This window comes from Octodon degus, unplaced genomic scaffold (genome assembly GCF_000260255.1).
Source record: "Octodon degus isolate 3935 unplaced genomic scaffold, OctDeg1.0 scaffold00167, whole genome shotgun sequence".
Taxonomy (NCBI): domain Eukaryota; kingdom Metazoa; phylum Chordata; class Mammalia; order Rodentia; family Octodontidae; genus Octodon; species Octodon degus.
Window position 1 is genome coordinate 2,749,753 of NW_004524743.1, and position 18,535 is coordinate 2,768,287.

The following is an 18,535-nucleotide window of genomic DNA, read 5'->3' on the forward strand; positions in this document are numbered from 1 at the left end:
ATTGTGCTCTGCTACATTCAAACTAAAAATTACGAAGATCAATAAGTAATTCAAAACATGTTGCCTAGAGTAATCAAAAATCATTTAGAAGAAATTTACTTGGTAAATATACCAAGACCAAGAATCTAACAGTAGTAACCTCTTGAATACAATCTCTCCACAGAGCTGAAACTAAAAGTACACAACAGAGAAACAAATTTATTACAATGTTTAAAAAAAAAGGATAGCAATTTTTCTATTCCGAAATTGCATTTTTAAAAGTGTTTAAGTAGTGCTACAGTTTATAACACATGTGCAAGATACAACTATCAAACCTGGGACTCTCTGACCGTTCTCAAAATTTAAAGACACTCTAAAAGAAAACAGAACTCTAGTTCATTGGTCAACAGGGACAAATGCAAAATGCTATTTCAAATCCAGAAATGTCCCAAGAGTCACTGAGGATCAGCTTGTGTAGTGATAGGTTATACAGCAATGAGATCTCCTACGTCACCTCTCATTAAAGCTCCCCTTGCAAACTCCTTATACCACCAGTCTTCTAATCATCAAACCAAAAAAAGTGTGAGAAAAGATAGAAAAATCTGACCTTGGCTACAACCTCTTCCAAAGAGCACTAGGGAGGTGTGAAGCCTCAGGAAGGAGATTAATATGAGGTCGTCAATAAACTCCACAGAGAATTAAGGCCATATTAATTTAGGCCCAACTGTTGAAATTTTATTTACCATCAGCTACAGTGTAAGCACAAAGAACAGCTCCCAAGTAACTCAGTAAAGCTGCTTCAACAAATCCCAGAAAAACCATGTTCTAGTTCTCATGTGAGGAACGTCAGAAGTAACCTCATCTCTGATAGAAGCTGAAAGGAAGTTTTCTGAAAGTTCACACAACTTACTGTACACATGAGGGACCCCCTGGCAAATCTTAATGTAGTAGTGAGGGGAGCTTGAAGAAGACATCAGAAGAAAGTAGAGGAGGAGGAATGAAGAGGAAGAAAAGGAAAAGCAAAGGCAGAAGCTCAAAATTATTGAGCTTTTTGTCTTGTGTTCTATGCCATCAGGAGTTAAACTATATTGGTTTAGTCATTTTACAAATCAATCTGTGCACACATGAAAAATACACAGAACATTTATAAATTAATTAATAAATTATACTGTGTATAATTTAGCCCTTTGTTTTTTCATTTGTTTATTTAAGGCCAAATATGGCTTGTCCCATGTTCCTGTATGTTTCATGAGTTTAAAAAATGGCCTTTGTATTTTCAAATGGTTAAAAAAGTAATTCTAAACAGTAAGATTTCATGACAAGTGAAAATTACAACAAGTTCACTGTTCAGCATTGTACTATAACAACAGTGAGTATCTGCAACCAAGATCTTATGTAATGTTCAACAAGGCTAAAATATCTACTGTCTGCCCCTTAACAGGAAGTTTCCCAACCACTCGGTGAGAATATTCAGAAACAGACTTGCTGGGTCACACATTATGCACATTTTAAATTCTTCTAGAAACAATCAAGACATTATGCAAAATGGCTGCCTCAATTTACTGTCAGCAGAAATGTGTAATTTCACATTTCCTTCCTCCTCAACAGTAAACTTTTTAGGTGAAGTAGTCTATCAGTGTTTAATTTCCATTTCCCTTCTAAAGGCTCTTAACGTGGTTATCGGAGATGAATCTTTTTTTCACTCCAAACTGTGCTTCTTTTGCTTACTTTTCTATTGGATTTTTTCTTAAATCAATATGTAATTATTTACTCAGCATAGGACTTTTGTATATACATGTTCAAAACATTTTACCTGGACTTTTTCTTTTTTTTGCTATACATATTTTTGTAAACATCATCAAACTTTTCTTTTATTAACTGTGCTATGTAGAGCATGAAATCTTTCCATACTCCAAATTAAAAAAAGACATTCTCCAAGTTTTGAAGTTTTCTTCTTTTACATTTAGATATTTAACACATTTACAATGTGCTTTTATGTCCAATGTGAAAAGTAAATCTAACTTAATTTTATCTGTGGCAAACCAATTTCTTCAACATGAATTTTTTTTTATTTTTTTTAATTTTGTTTTTTGTTTTCCAAAATTTTATTGATAAACAGCAATGAGACAGTTTCAAATCAAATCGTAAGAACAGTTTCAACAAATTACACACTGCATATATTCTTCTTAGTGGTTAACTGCTGTACAAGATGCGGACTTGAGATCCTATTTACAAACACCATTAGAACAAATCATTCTATTCATTAAGAGAATGCAACTATATATCTATCCTAACCACTTTGAATACACAGATACAAAATGACATTCATTTGTATACCCTATTTTTCCTAAGTTCCGTTATTGAATATTATAGGTGTGTAAACTCAGCAAAATATTTTAAAAGAGTCCAGCAGACCATAATAGCATTGGGTCTTCTGTTTAACTGGCAATGTCAGAAATTATTGACCTGAGTCCCCCACAGCTCAACATAACAACATGGCTTTACTTCCTATATTTCGTCTTCATACTTTTCTACTGGATGGATAAGACCAAGGTAAAGCAGGACCTGTGCAATAAGAGTTGCAGCTTTTTGGTCTGAGAAGGTCAGTGAAATGCCCTCAGGATTTATCCTGAGATCCTGTACCTCAGATTGTAAAACCTTTGTCAGTGCAGCCATGTGGATGAGTCATGGCCATTGCTTGGCCAATGTGCTCTCTGTGAAAGCCTGAGAGAGTGTCTTCTCCCCATGTGACTCTCCTTAGGCACACTCTATGTCATCGATCACTTTCCTCTTTGGCCCCATGATCTTCTTGATCAGAAAATTTGGGACACTACCAAGGTACATGACGTTACAGTACAAGTTCTCATATGTCCTGAGTCTTAATTGACCCTAGAAGGTTAGGGCCAAAATGTTGGCTTTCCTTGTATCCCTCCTTTTTCTCTAATTTTGGTCTGCAAACTTAGGTTGTTAACCATCCAGAAGACAAGCTTATTGTTATTATCAAACAATTTAGGCTATTAAGCTTAACCTCACTATCTCACTGCATTTCAAACTTCAACATGAATTTTTAAAATTTATCTAGCTCCAATTTTTTAAACATATCTTCCATATACTGTTACATATGGCCCTCTGTTCAAACTTCATGATCAGCTGCATATTTATTTACCTACTCTGAAGCAACAAGGGAGCAATGGCCTCACCCACTGCCACCACCCATGCTCCTCAGAGGTCTAACAGCTCTTCATGTGACTGCATCAGTCTGCCTAAGTCTGGGGACAACAAGGGGTCGATGTTTGTAAACATTATATTTGGTACTGACTGAGGAAAATATTCATTTTTCAATTGTTGAATCTATCAGATCGAGCTCACAGATAATGTTGCTCATATCTTCAGTTTTAAAACTTACAAAGGAATCTCTAATCAATTTCTGATAACATGATACTGAAATCTTTCATGGCAGTGGTGAACTAATATTCCTTTTTTAAAAAAATGTAATTTTCATCTGAAATTTTCTGCAACTATGTTACTAGGTAATTAAAAGTTGATATGCTTTCTCTTCCTGGTGAGATAGACATTTTTACCCTTATTTGCCTTTTTGCTGAGGCTAATGCTCTTTCTTGAAGTCTATTTCAGCTAATGTTAAAATACTTCTACAAGATTTCTTTCAGTTAGTAGTTGCCTGGCAATCTTTGTATTTTCAACTATTCAGGTTCACACTTTCTGTCTCACTACATAAAGTTTGATCTCTATTTAAAGTTTTACAATTAGTTTAAATTTACTGTGACAAACAACAGAATTGTAACTTTTCTGCCTTACTTTTTACCTTCTATTTGCCCTGATCTTTCCATATTTTATCTACACTCCTTTGTTGCTTCTCAATAATCTTTAAATTTGTTTTCTCCATGTTTTTCTGATCTTTTTTCCTCTTTGTTTCTCTGCATTTAGTGGTCATGTACTGACAGTGTAACTTCAGAAGCAATTTTCATGTGTTTCTTACTACCAAAAGCTACCTAATTTCTGGATGTTCAAATTTTTACTATGCCTAATCTTCAAAGAAATGTAAAGAAAAATCTAGTAAGACATCTAAGATATAATTTTAATCATATTCTATGATCTAAAAGGCATGCATAACAGAATTTAAGCACACAAGGAGAAATCCTAATGAACACCCCGTATTTTTTTAAAACATGTTTGAGCTTATACTTTAATTATATGTCAGATTTCAAATGCATACATCACATTTATGCAAAGCAATCACAGCAATTATTGTTACAACTTTATGACTCACCATATAGCTCATTTTTACCTATCTTGGTATCTTCAAAGAAAAGCACAAAAATTGATACAAAGCATGCAATCTTCAGAACACCTAGTAGAGATCTAAAACACCAGGTTCCTGCTCTATCTCTCAATATATATATATACTCTATTTTTTCATTAACTTTATTGAAAATCAATAATTACATAGCATATTAAAAACTGTACACAAATATTGAAATGTGAAAGATATAAGATGTAAACAGAATGAATTTTAGAGAAATGTTTCTGAAATTAATACATAGCATGAGATTAATAGATTGCACATTGTAAATAAATTATTTACAAACTTAAATGAATATAACAATAAAAATTGCCCAAAATAAAAATGAAAGAATTTACAGATCAGTCATATAATTCACTATGCCAAAATTAAGAAACTTATTTTCATATAATTAGAATTCTCAAAGTAGAAAGGGGAGGCAATAAATATTTAAAGATTTAAAATTCCTGAATTTAGTTGAACATACACCACCACATTTCCAAGAAAAATGAACCTTTTGCACAAGAAATCTGAATAAAATCATACCAAGATACACAAAAATGAAACTGTCCCAAACTTACTGTAAAGAAAAAAATCATTAAAGCATACACATAAAAAATATTAGCTAGGGAAGAAAAAAATTAAATAGCATCTTATTCTACATTACAAAGGAAAAAAAGAGCAAGTGTGTAAGAAACTAGGCTAATAATTAATTTAAAGGACTGAAAGAAAAATCTGTCCTCTTTGAATTTTATACTTAGCAAACATACCTTTGAAAACTAAAAGTAAATTATTTTCCAGTTATACAAACTCAAAATATTCTAATACCTCCAGACATAGCATATAGAAACTAACAAAGAGCATAATTCAGAAGGCAAGAGAAGTTCCATGGTCCTGGATACAGAATAAAGAGCTCTCGAAATGATAGTTACAAAGGACTATATAAAATATATTAGATGAATCCATTTAAAAGATCATTAAAGATTTCTACAAAATAATATCAAACTTACGTCGTTATACACATATTTTTCGTGTGTGTAAAAGACAAGGAAGAAGAAATACAAAATCAATGGAAAATGGAAATATGCTTTTTAAAGTTTCTAATACTAGGAGAAAATATCATACCATGTCTTTTAAGTAGATTGTAAGTCAAAGATAAAGTATGAATCTTAAAACAAAAATTAAGATTAAGCAATATTCAGAAAATTAAATATTAATTGAACATTAAATATTTCAAACAATTGAATACTTAAGAAAAAGAATTCATGTTAGCAAAGAATTACTAAGAATAACACATAAGATAAATACTGAAATGGTAAATAAATGATCAGCACTTCTAACAGTCTGAGGATAGGACATCGCACAAAGTTCTAGTTTGTCATGGACCTGAATAGTGTTCATGATGCTTACTGGTGGCCAGGTGTCACTTGTGGGACTGAACTACTGCTATCTCCTTAATATCCACCCTGTAGACCCAGACAGAATCATGACCCATAGGGTGCAGGAGAAGTCCATTTGTAGAGTATGCTTATGGAAATATTTTGCTGCTGTATACAAAAGAACTAAAAGCCTGCTTTTGTATACCTCTTATTCTCCTGTGTTTAATTGTTTGCCCTATTTGGCGGGTTCTTCCCATTCTCATTCATGGAGTTGTGAGCATTTTGCTCCCTCTCTAGAACATCTCTTAGTAGTCTGTGTAAGCTTGGCTTTGTCATGAAATTCTTTAGTTGTTCTTTGTCATGGAAGTATTTCACTTCTCCATTATACTTGAGAGTTTTGTGGGGTGTATCAGTCTGGGTTGGATTTGTTTTCTTGCAAGACTTGTAGTACTTTGCTCCATGCTCTTCTTGACTGGATGGTTTGTGAAGAGAAATCTGCCATTATTCTGATGGGTTTTCCTTTAAATGTGATCTGCTTCTTTTCTTTAGCAGCTTTTATTATACTATTCCTGTGCTGAATTTCTGGTATCTTGATTATATGTCTGGGTGTGTTTTTAATTGGGCTGATGTTATTTGGAGTTCTATATGCTTCAGTTACTGAATGTCAGAGTTTCCCCATATCTGGGAAGTTTTCTGCTATTACTTCCATCCATATTCTTTTATATCATTTGTATTGACGCCTTCTTTCTCATTGATGCCTATTAGTCTTATCTTTGCATCATCTTGAAGATGTTGAATTATTTTTTCCTGCAGCCTAGTTGTTTTTAAGAGATCTTTTCTTTGTCTTTAAGGTCTGAAAGTCTATTTTCACTTTCATTCAAACGGTTTTGCCAGCTTGTGATTGAGGTTTTAACTTCCTGTATATCATTGTGAATCTGTTTTGTGCATTCTATTTCTTTCCTATATTGTTTATTTAAGGATTCCATCATTTTTCTATTGTTTTTTTTTTATCAGTGTCTTCTTTAAAAGCACTTAGTACTTCTTTCATTATAGTTATTTCTTTTTTTACTTTAGAAATTATTTCTGATCTGATTTCCTCTATACCTTTCTGCAGTTGTTTCTTTACTTCTGATGCTATTATTTCAGAGATTTCAGGTGTGTGATTTCCAATTTTTTCTATGCTAGTGTCTCCATTTGTTCTGAGTAGGTTTGGGGCCTGAGAATGTATTTTGTTCCTTCTCTTTGTCATTTTATATGGCACTGTCTTCTGACCTTTGGTGTAGAGGTTAGGTAATAACTCTACCAGGTCCAGGTCTATCAAGTTCAAACTCACCCAGGTGAGTGTGGCTTGAGCCTGGTTGCTGTGCTCTACTTCTTCCTGCTGCAGCCCTTGGAGGTGAACCCTCTGTGCCACTCTGGCAAGAGGTTCTGCTCCTGGATCAGCTGGGTGGGTCTTGCCTCTAGCCTCTTTGCAGGGAGTTCTGCTGCAGGGTTCCACACTGGGCCTGTACACCAGACCAGGGCTCTGGGTCAAATGAGGATCCGACAGGCCCCAAGGGGTTCCATTCACATACTGGGGCTGGATCTAATCAGAATCCAGCAGGGCCCCACAGGGTCTTGTTCACATGCCGGGCCTGGACTCTGGGTCGAATAAGAATCAGGCGGGCCCCCGACAGTCCCACTCTCACACCAGGCCTGGGTCAAATCAGGATCAGGCAGGCCCTGGTAGGTCTCACTCACACCTAGGTTTGGGCTCTGGGTTGAATGAGGATCCAGCGGGCCCCAGTTGGTCCCACTCACATGCCAGGCATGGGTCGAATTTATACTCTAAATATACATTCCTTTGGTATAAAAAAAACTTTTACAGTTAAGTATCCTAAGTTTAATAAGACCCTGTTTAAACTGCTCATCGAGTACCTCAGACCTTCTGGCAATGGAGTATGTAGCCAAGCAAACAGAATGCACTACGACCCCCAGTGTGGTCAAATGTGACTCTTAGCCAACATGAATAAGTAGTTATTAAGGTACTTCAGCCATTCTGAGGTCATATCCTGTGAACTCTTATGTTCCACTCATTCTTCTTTATTTTTTCACTACTTAGAATGTTTAGTGGGAAACATTAATTAACATTAGAAGCTGATGTTATCAGATAAAGACAGAGAAAAACTTTAATTTGGAAGTTAAAATGAAGTCATGAATCTCACTATAAAGGTGTTCTATAACAATATTAGGATTTCCTTAATAAAGTACCGTCAGAATAATATGTCAGAAGGTCAGCAAATTAAATAAAAAGTATGAAATCTGGGATATTACTAAGTATGATAAGAATTCTGTACACATGCATTTAAAACAAAAAAATGAATACAATTAGTCAATGTTGGTAAATTAATGTCATCTGCAGCTCAAATGAAAATGGTCATTAAAATTTTGATGAATACACAATGTTTTTCTTTCTCATTTTAAAAAAATAAAACTTTTTAGTCTTTTTCAATTTCTTTTATGAGAAAACTACTTTTCAAATGAGAATTTTAATTACCTTATAGGAATTTATCTATTACATTTACACAGAAATGTGCTTTAAACAACACTATCCATTTAATAAAAACTCAACAAATGATTACTTTCAGTTGCTAGTTCTGTTTTGGCTTTATTTTGCGAAGTTTATTATCAATTTCGTGATTAACCACAAAAAGCGATAATTTTTCAAAAAGAGATTAAGGGCTGTAACCCAAAATCTCAGAGTTATCTTACTAAGTTCACTTTCCTCCACAATAAAACACAGAAGTAGCTGAATATGAATATTACAATGTCAGAATGTAAAATCCAATAAACTACAATAATGAATTCAAACCTCGAAGGGAAGTATTAGTAAGATCAAAAACCGATATGGAAGCAGAGAGATGAGTTACAATTGTTTCATCTGAAGGATTTTTGGGGTGGAGGGGCTCAAACCAACAGCACTGTGCATACATGGCAAGTACTCCGCCACTGAGATAGATAGTTTTTAACCAACTAACTACACAGGTAAGTAGGAGAAGGCCAGGTTAACTCCTGCCAAACAGGCTGTATATCACAGGGATACTAAAAATGCCTATGAAGCTACCTAAAAATCACTAAAAAGCAATTTGGTAATACTTGACCTGCAAAATACTTAAAAACCAAGTAAAAAGTCATACTATGATTTGAACAAAATAGCAATTTCTAAAACATTCACAGATTTATATTATTTATTCATCTATTTATTTATTTATTATTTGGCATAGGGTCTCACTATACAGCTCAGACGCATAGCGATCCTTCTGTCTCAGATTCCCCAGCACTGAGATTATAAGTATGTGTCATCACACCCAGTTCTGGTGGCCAATACAGGGCCAGCACCGCATGTAGTACCAGGGATCAAACCCAGGTCCTTGCAGTTGCCAGGCAGGTGCTTAGACCACAGAGCTATCTCCCCCAGCCCAACACAGATTTATATTATTAATGTGAGTTCTGTCTCTTGCTTTACCTGAAAGATAAAAGCCTAGTGTTAAAATAAGCCAATCTTAGTAACTGGATTTACTTTTCCCCATTAAATTACAAATACAGATTATTTAATCATTTTATTAATTAATAACAAACATTCCTCATATAAATATCTAACTTCTCTTGTGAGTCTTCAGTTTCTTGGTCAAGTCTTCAATAATATGTAGTCTAATATCTAAATTTACGTTAGGAAGGTGATATTTGAAACTATTGTATAGATCTACTTATTTTATGTGTAAAATCAGATATTGTTAAGTTTCTTACAGCCAAACAAACTACACAAATTCTTATCATTTTCTAAAATTGCAATTCAATATCAAAAGTCTTTTCTCCTGTTAGTGATCTGAAAAAACACATCTCATGATTTATTTGAAGATATAATTTGCCTCAATCTCCAGCGCTTAAAGAGATTCTCGCATGTGTACATACTACTGCTGCCATCTGCTGGTACAATACAGCTTCCCAGTTCTTTATAATTTTCTACAGATGAAAAGTCCTCCAGAAATGAAAGAACTTGTTAAAATTAATAACAGCAGAATAGATGATGTAAACAGATAGCTAAAATGTAATATAAATACAATTCTACCAAGTTCTAAAATTCTAGCTTTTATCAGTGCACGTAATGAGCTCTCTCAATAACAATGAATACTTAGCACATAGCAATATGTAAAGCATAAAATTAAGTGCTTTATAAATAAAGGACAAATTAATTCTCTTAAAGCTTACATAAGGTAGAGTTACTATTCCCATACAAATGCAGAAACAGAATAGAAGAGTTCAAGTAGGTTGCCGAAGGTTATACAGCTTATAAACAGAGGATCTGAATTTAGGAGCTGATTTCAATGGCCTTGCTTTTGATTATTATGCTCTAATACCTCCAGTAATAGACATTAAGTATATGTTTAAGCCACTTAGAATATTAAGGCTTAGTTTGGTGGCACAGAATGATAATATAATTATTTTAGGATTTTTTATTCTAATGTAATACAATTAGATATTTATAAAAATATAAAAAATACATAAAACTAAATTTCATAAATAACTGTAATTAGTATGACAATCAGAAAAATCACTAAATAGAATCAAAGAAAGCAAATATTAAAGTCTTAAGATCTACTTTTCCATATAATTTCAAAACTTTATTTTCTGAACATCTTAATACATTCACTTCTAGTGATTTTTATAAACAATGCCACATCATTTTGTAGTTTATACAATTTGGGATTTGGGGGTCCTATTTCTTTAAGGCATAAATTAAATTAGCTTTATTTCATATTTATTTTATTTATTTATTTATTTTGTGGTACTGGGGATTGAACTCAGGACCTTGCACTTGCCAGGCAAGCACTTATTCTACTGAGCTATCTCCCTGGCTCATAAGTTAGCTTTATTTTAAAGCAGTCTTGGTGGGTGGACCAAATAGCTCAGCAGATTAAAGCGCCAGCTTAGGCAGAACCAGTAACCGACCTGGGTTGGATCCCCAGCGTGCCATGCAGGGGGTGGGGGCCAGGGCACACGGTAGAGGCAACTGAGACTGGGCGTGGTGGCGCACACCTGTAATCCCGGCTCTTTGGGAGGCTCAACAAGAGATCACTACGAATCTGATCAATGTAGTAAGACCCTGTAGACCCTTACAAAAAATATAAAAAATACAAAAATAAATAAATAAATAAAAATAAAGCAGGCTTGGTGATACATGCCTATTATCCCAGCACTCAAATGGCTGAAACAGGAGGAGGACTGCCTTGAGTTTGAGGCCAGCTGGAGCTACATGGTGAGTTCAAGACTAGTCTGAACTACACAGTGAGATCTTGTCTCAAAAGAAAAAAAGAAAACAAAAAATAAATAAATGAATACAAGTTGTTTCATTTTAATAAGTTTTAAAGTGTTAATAAATATTAGAAACTATTACTGATAGTCCTGATACATGCTAATCTATATTTGGGATGTTTCATTTGTACAAAAATATATAATATTATATTGTGCTATATACTTTTTTAAATGTGTTTAATATAGGAAATACTATTTATATATACTTGACATACACTGACCTCTTAAAAGTCAAAGAAACAAATCAAAGTATGTTTTTGTTACTAACAGGTAGTGATTAATTACTTAAAAACTTTATAAAATGACATGGTTTTGAAACTATAAGAACCTCAGTGTACACAAAATGGTAAAAACTTACAATTTATATGTCTGCTTTGGGATCTATAAATCAAATGAAACGTTTTGTTTTTTTTTTTTAAGTAAGGGTCTATAGGGTCTCACTACATAGATTGGACTCATAGTAATCCTCCTATTTTCAGCCTCCCAAAGAGCTGGGATTGCAGGTGCATGACACCATGCCCAGTCTCAATTGTAGTCTCAGCGCGCTCTGGGAGTGGGGCTGGCAGAGCATACCAGGGAGAACTCTGGCTGCTGCATCTGCCTAAGCAGGCCCGTTAATCCACTGAGCTATTTGGCCGGCCCAAAACATCCAATTTCTAAAGTTCCATTTTAATGAGATCTTGAGTAACTGAAATAATAAACATTTACGTGTAATAATATAAAATAAATGGCCAAATAAAATGCTTAAGACAATGTTAATGAATAAATTAATCACTCTGAAAAATATATCAGCATATAGAAATCCTGTTGTCATTTGAGCTTTTCACTGCTTCTTTGGTTTGTAAAGTTTTGCAGTATTGCCAATTTATTATGAAAAATGTACTGCAAATAATTTTCACAAAGTTTCATTATTCTGCATAATATTATCCAACTCTAAGACAAATTTTTCTATGCAATATGTATACTTATGTTCTATTTTACTAGCAAACATACTGACTAGAATTCACTAGTCCGGTAATATAAACTATACTGCAGCTTTTACATTTTCATATAAATTTTAGAGTCACGTCATCAATCTCTATTCAGAAAAGATAAAGGAGCCCACTGGAGCTTCAATTGAAATTGAGTTGATCAATGCCAGGATCAATAACATCCTCAGTAAGTTATATAAAAATAACTGCACAGTATTTATGCATCTGAAGAGCAAACAAGTGGAAAATATCTCAACTGTCAAGGTATTTACAGACTGAAGAACCCAATTTTTAATCTATCTTTATGTCCCAGATTCATTTCCTAAATTGACAGTTAATTGAAATCCAATCAAAATCTCAACTTCTTTTTAAGAGAAATTGAGAAGATAATTTATAAATAAAATGAACTTCAACCTCTACTTTATACTATACTCAAAAATTAATTCAAAATAAATTATAGGTCTAAACATGTAAGCTGGTCTAGAAAATGTGTGTGAGAAAATCTCTGTAACCCTGGGTTATGCAAAGATTCTGCACAAAAGGCACAATGCGTAAAGACAAGGTGACAAGTGAGCTTCAGCAGCCCGAAATCTTTTCTCCAGAAGACACCACAAAGAAAGAAAGAAAGAAAGAAAGAAAGAAAGAAAGAAAGAAAGAAAGAAAGAAAGAAAGAAGAAAAGGAGAGGAAAGAAAAGAAGGTAAACCACAGATTAAAAAGGAGGCAGTAGCAAGGCACAGTGTTGCGCGCCTACAGTCCCAGCTACTAGGGAGGCTGAGGGGGGAGGACTGCTTGAGTCCAAGAGTCCTGGGCTGCAGTGCACTATGCTGACCTGGTGTCCACACTAAATTCAGCACCTAATGGTCCCCAGAAGCCGGGGACCATTAGGTTACCTACGTAGGGGTGAGCCAGCCCAGGTTGGAAATGGAGGAGATCAAAACTCCCGTGCTGATCAGTAAAAACAATACTACATAATTCATATATGACAAAAACAACTTTCATTCAGACCATATAAAGAAAAAGAACTCACATTTAGTAAAATAGGTCTGAGCAAAACATTTGAAATGCTTCAGGAAAGATGACTGAGTAACTGACAAGCACATGAAATGGCCTCCTCCATAAAGAAAAGTGAAATTGAGGAAAGTCATCCCCACATGATGACCCAATTAAAAGACAATGACCCAAGAGCACAGACATGAAGCAATTATTTATAGAAATGCAAAATGACAGTCGCTTTGTAAAACAGTTTTGAAATTTCTTCTGAAGTTAAGCAGGAACTTCTATAACCAATCCCATTCTTAGGTCTTTACTCAAATTGAATGAAAAATTTATGTACACATGCAAACTATTATAGCAACTTTGTTCATAATTACCACAAACAGGGGGAGACCCTGGCCATCAGTTAGTAAACAAACTATGGTACATCCATAAAAAGGTGTCTTACCCATAATAGAAAGAGTTACTGATAGGTATGACAAGATAGAAGGATATCAATGAATGCAGACTCAAGCAGTTACAGAATGTATCACTCCATCGATACAATATTCAACAAAAGGTAAAACTACAGGGGACAGAAAACAGATCAAGGATTTCGAAGGATACCTGAGATAAATTGCATAAAAAGAGACATAAATAGTATCAATGAATTCCATAAATTGATATTAGCAAAACATAGTACTTAGGGGTGCATGTTTAGTGGATAAAGCTAAAAGAAAAAACAGAAAATAAATTCCAGAAAAGTTGAGATACTGCTTAACTTTGAGGGGTAGTTGAAGGGGAAGTGATAAGAGAAAGACATAGAAATATGGGACCTACCAGTGTATCAGCATTGTTCTACTTCTTTTTCTGGTAGTTAAATGAATGTATGTGATAATTTATTTGCTTATATTTTATTTATACATTGTATTTTTATCATTTTATACAATTTATATTTTGTATCCTTTTCTCTTTGTGATATGAAAAAAGATTAATTATAAAAGAAAGCAAGCCAAGAAACTCACAGTAAATCATGAAATAAAAGAGTGTGTGCGTGCGTGCGTGTGTGTGTGTGTGTGTCCATCCTTTCTGGACTTGAATATTGCCTCTACCACTTATTAGATACGTGTCTTTAGACAGGTTTTATAACCTTTCTCACTGTAACATGGAGAATCCACACCTGCTTCATAAACTTATCATGTGGATTTAAAGAGACAGATGCAAACATGTCAAGGTACCTGTTCAGCTCCCAGCTCACTTTTTGGAGTTCACCTCATTCAGAGGTAGGTCCAAAATAGCCACAATTTTGTTTTACACATTCCCTACCTCTGCCCAGGAGGCTCAGAAGTGCCCAAGCCTTTACCCAAGTAGGCTAATCACAGTTTTTTGTAAAATTCAGAATAAGGAATGAGTAAATTCACTGTCTGTGCTATATCATGAACAGAAGAGATGTAAATCTCCAGAACACTATCAATGACTTATCTGAAAAGGAAATCGAGAAAACAATCCTACTTACAACAGTACCAAAATAAATAAAATAGGAATAAATTTAACCAAAAAACATGAAAAATCTGTATTTTGAAAATTATAACATATTGATGAAAATTGAACAAGACACAAACAGATGGAAGGAATCCTATACTCATGGATTTAAATATTAAAATGCTTACATGACCCAAAGCAATCTATAGAACCAGGACAATCACTATCAATTACAATTACATTTTTCACAAAAATAGAAAAATCAATCCTAAGATTTGTATGGAACCAAAGAAGATTCCAAATAACCAAAGCAATCTAAAACAAAAGAATCATTTTGCATTACACTTCCTGCTTTCAAAATACACTATAAAGCTATAGTTACCAAAATAGCATGGTACTAACAGAAACGCATAGACCAGTACAAAAGAACAGATATCCCAAAAATAACACCAACACATCTACAGTCTGTAAGTGATTTTCAAAACAAGTGCCAAGAACATATAGCATAAAGGACATGCTTCAATACACAGTAGTGGGGGAAACTGGATATCCACATATACAATGAAACTGAACTCTAACTTCACTCCAAATATAAAAATCAACTTGAAATAGATTATATGTAAAACCTAAACTGGCAAACTGACAAGAAGAAAACAGTAAAACATGATTTCTTGCATATGACCACAAAAAACACAGGCAACAAAAGCAAAAACAGGTACTGGCGTTGCATCAAACTATTAGAATGACTATTTTCAAAAAGACAAAAAATAACACGTATTGTCTTGGCAAGAAGTGGTGACTAGGAAATGCTTACACAGTGAAGGTGGAACTATAAATTAGCACAACAATTAGAGAAGACAGTATGGAGGTTCCTCAAACATTTAAAGACAAAGTTACCCCGTAAATCAGCAATTTCATTTCTGGATAACTTTCCAAAGAAAATGAAATGTGTGTCACAAAGGTAACTGTACTCCCACATTCATTGCACCATTATAACTTTATCTTGATTAATTTACCCACATTTCCAAAAATACACAAAAACAATTCTTGTATCATACAGCTACTCCAGTCAGTTTTATGCACCAAAGTTCTCCATCAGATCTGATCAGAGGTATACACCAGACCATTACATAAAATATTTTAAGACCAACTGGAGTGAAAAAAAAAAAATCACATTTCCTTAATATACAGAAAGTAATATTTCTGAAACAAAATATCAATTTTAATACTCTGCACTGATATTTTTACCTAAGGTATGAAAACAACATATAAAATACATTCTAGCCCATAATTCTCTTAATAAAATAAGGGATTTTTTGCTATGTATACTATCTGAGCTTTGGTAAATATACTTTTTTCTCAATAAACTTCCAATTGTAATTCATATTTGCCTGTAAATAGTACCACACACATTGAAATAATATTTGAAGCATCCATATTTTAAAAATCCTGAAGTACACTGGGAACTTAATTCTCATAAATTACATTGCATAAGGTACAAGAGTAATTCTTTTAAACAAGTGGGAATCTGACCACACTGCCCAGGCTGGCCCCTAGCCCCTGGGCTCAAGTGAATCTGCTGCTGAGCTCTCTGAAGTAGCTAGGACAACAGGCGCAGAGCAACACAACAGACTCACGTCATGATGAAACCATCTGGTAAGCAGCAACTTTGAAAATAAAGTGCACTTAAACACTAGAGGGTGCTCTAATTTAACAATATGTGGTAGCTGGCTTTTAAACTTAAAATAATTTTCTCCTCAAAGATAAATTAGGACAATTTTCAACACTAACAATTTTTGCTCTCAAACTAGTATACAGAATGAATTGAGAAAAATTCCATTCTTCTAAAGATATAATAAATGTGGAGGGACAACCCGCCCAGGCCCCCCTTCTGTCTCTCTCTTGGACAGAAACTCTCTTTCCCACAATAAATATATTCTGCTCTTAAAAAAAAAAATCTCAGTTGGAATCATTTTTAGTATTCAATTGTTATATATTTTATGTTGGAAAAATAGAAAATAGGCACATAAGTATAAAAATTGTCTTTGCCTATAAAGGAAATTCAGTGCTCAGATGGTTAAGAGAAGGTAAATAATACCATTTATAGGCTTAAGTTCAAGAGAAACCGTGAAATGAATTTGGTAAAAAACACGAAACTAACTGTGTTAAGGTATGGCTTAGATATTTTTACAAAGATAATTTGAAAGCTGCTATTTAAAACATAAAATAAAAGTAACACAGCAATAGCATTTTAACTGCTGTCTTAAAAAACTCTTTTTAAGTCAACAGGTACAGGAAATTGGGGGTGGGGCTGAATCCTTCAATCACAACAGAAATAACTAGAAAAGAAAAAAACTAAGTCTTTTAATAGTCAAAACAGAAATAATTATTAATTTTAAATTTTCATACATATTTATGCTTTTTGGGGATTCACCAGTCAGAAGCTCAACTAGAAACATGAAACTGAAAAATTCAAAACTGAAAAATTTGTATGTTGACATTTTGTAACCCAGGACAATTCCCTGGAATATAAGTTCCAAAGGCCTTAAATAATACAAAATAATAAAGTTGGAAGGCCAGCAAGATATATATTTTTTAAAAGTGGCTATCAACTGAGCCATTATAAATCCTAATAATGCACACTTCCTTTAAAAATGATTACAAGGAAAAAAAAGCAGAACACTATATGTACTTCTAAAACTTACAGATTTCCTGATTCTCCCCTATGAACATGTACACGCAACCCTCACACAGAACAGTCCAGCATTAAGAAGGGAGACGCTGGCTCTACCTCTCCTCTGCCTTTCCCTAACCCATTACCAAGAGCCCCAAAACAAAAGCACGTCCCTGCGGTGGCCAGCTTGGGCGAAGCTTTCAGCCTCTTTAGCAAGTGTCCAGAGTGCCACTGCCAACGCTGTGCTGTGGGACGCCAACATGATCCTATCTTGATCTTAGTTTCTCACTAACATCTACAGCTTTTGACCCTAAGTCTGAAAAGCAGAGACTGAAAATCGAGTAATAATATTAAACTACTTACCAATACTGATTTTCATCTGTTAATATGTTTCATAAAAATCTAAAAATTGTGAGTCTATAATATTCTATTCAAATAATAATTTAAGGCAAATACCTGCTTTCCATGATTTCTGAATCCTGTTGCAAACTAATAGTCTCTGTTGTAATTTCCACTTTCCGTACACTTCCAAAGAAATCAGTTATCAAGACATTTTTAGGGTCCCTCTTAAAAAGATCAGTGCGATGTCCAGGGGTAGAAACACACAAACTCTTGGGACACACTTGAAACTGAATAAAGAAAAATGAAAAAGTAATTTTAAAAAATGACAGATGAATACATTCACATAAAACCTTTATGAAATCCAATGACAATGTAGTAGACTACTACATTTTAAAAGCTCTCTCAACCTGAGGCTACTGGTTCTACAGAATAAAGTTTCATTCCCTTTGTAATATTTGACATTCTAAGAAAACTATATAGACTGAATAGAAAGCTGGCCAAAGAGGGGAAATTTTACCTCTCTGAATCATTTGCTACCAAAGATCAACCCTTCAATCTACGGAGAACTCGCACCTAACACAGAACAACAGAATCACTTTTTCTTTCCTATTACCTTTCCCAGTATGGTGCTCTATTGGACTAGTTTTCAAACATTGTATAATCACAATTTAAACTTAAAAAAATAAAATAAAATAAACTTAAAATTCAAATTACAAGGTAGTCAGATATGAAAAACAGATCAGAACAGAGCTGTTCTGGATTTTACAAAGGGAAAGCACAGCTTCCCCACCTCGTATCTCCCGGCTCTCGCTGTGAAATGCCATACTTTGCTCTTAGTTTATCCATGAGGAAAATAAACACAAGACATCTCCACTCTCATACTCCAAAATTTAAATGTGAAAATCATGACTTTTTTATAAGTAGTCTTATAAAAATGTCACAGTAATGTTTGCCTTAGTCTTAACCCTGATATTCCACATCAGTGAATTATCTAATGACATACTGCAAAGCCCAGGGTACTCACTACACACATTTCATACTGCTACCTTCCATAGCTGGTGCAAAATTCAACAAGATAAGGTC

At 34.0% G+C, this 18,535-nt stretch overlaps 1 protein-coding gene across 1 annotated transcript in view; it reads right to left on the reverse strand.

Moving 5' to 3' along the window:
• Positions 1–18,535, reverse strand: part of Pigk (phosphatidylinositol glycan anchor biosynthesis class K) — a 102,513-nt gene that overhangs the window by 36,624 nt on the left and 47,354 nt on the right. Inside the window, exon 9 of the mRNA XM_004643163.2 lies at positions 17,567–17,739. Within this exon, the coding sequence (XP_004643220.1) occupies positions 17,567–17,739 (173 nt within the window). The remainder of the gene's footprint in view (positions 1–17,566; positions 17,740–18,535) is intronic.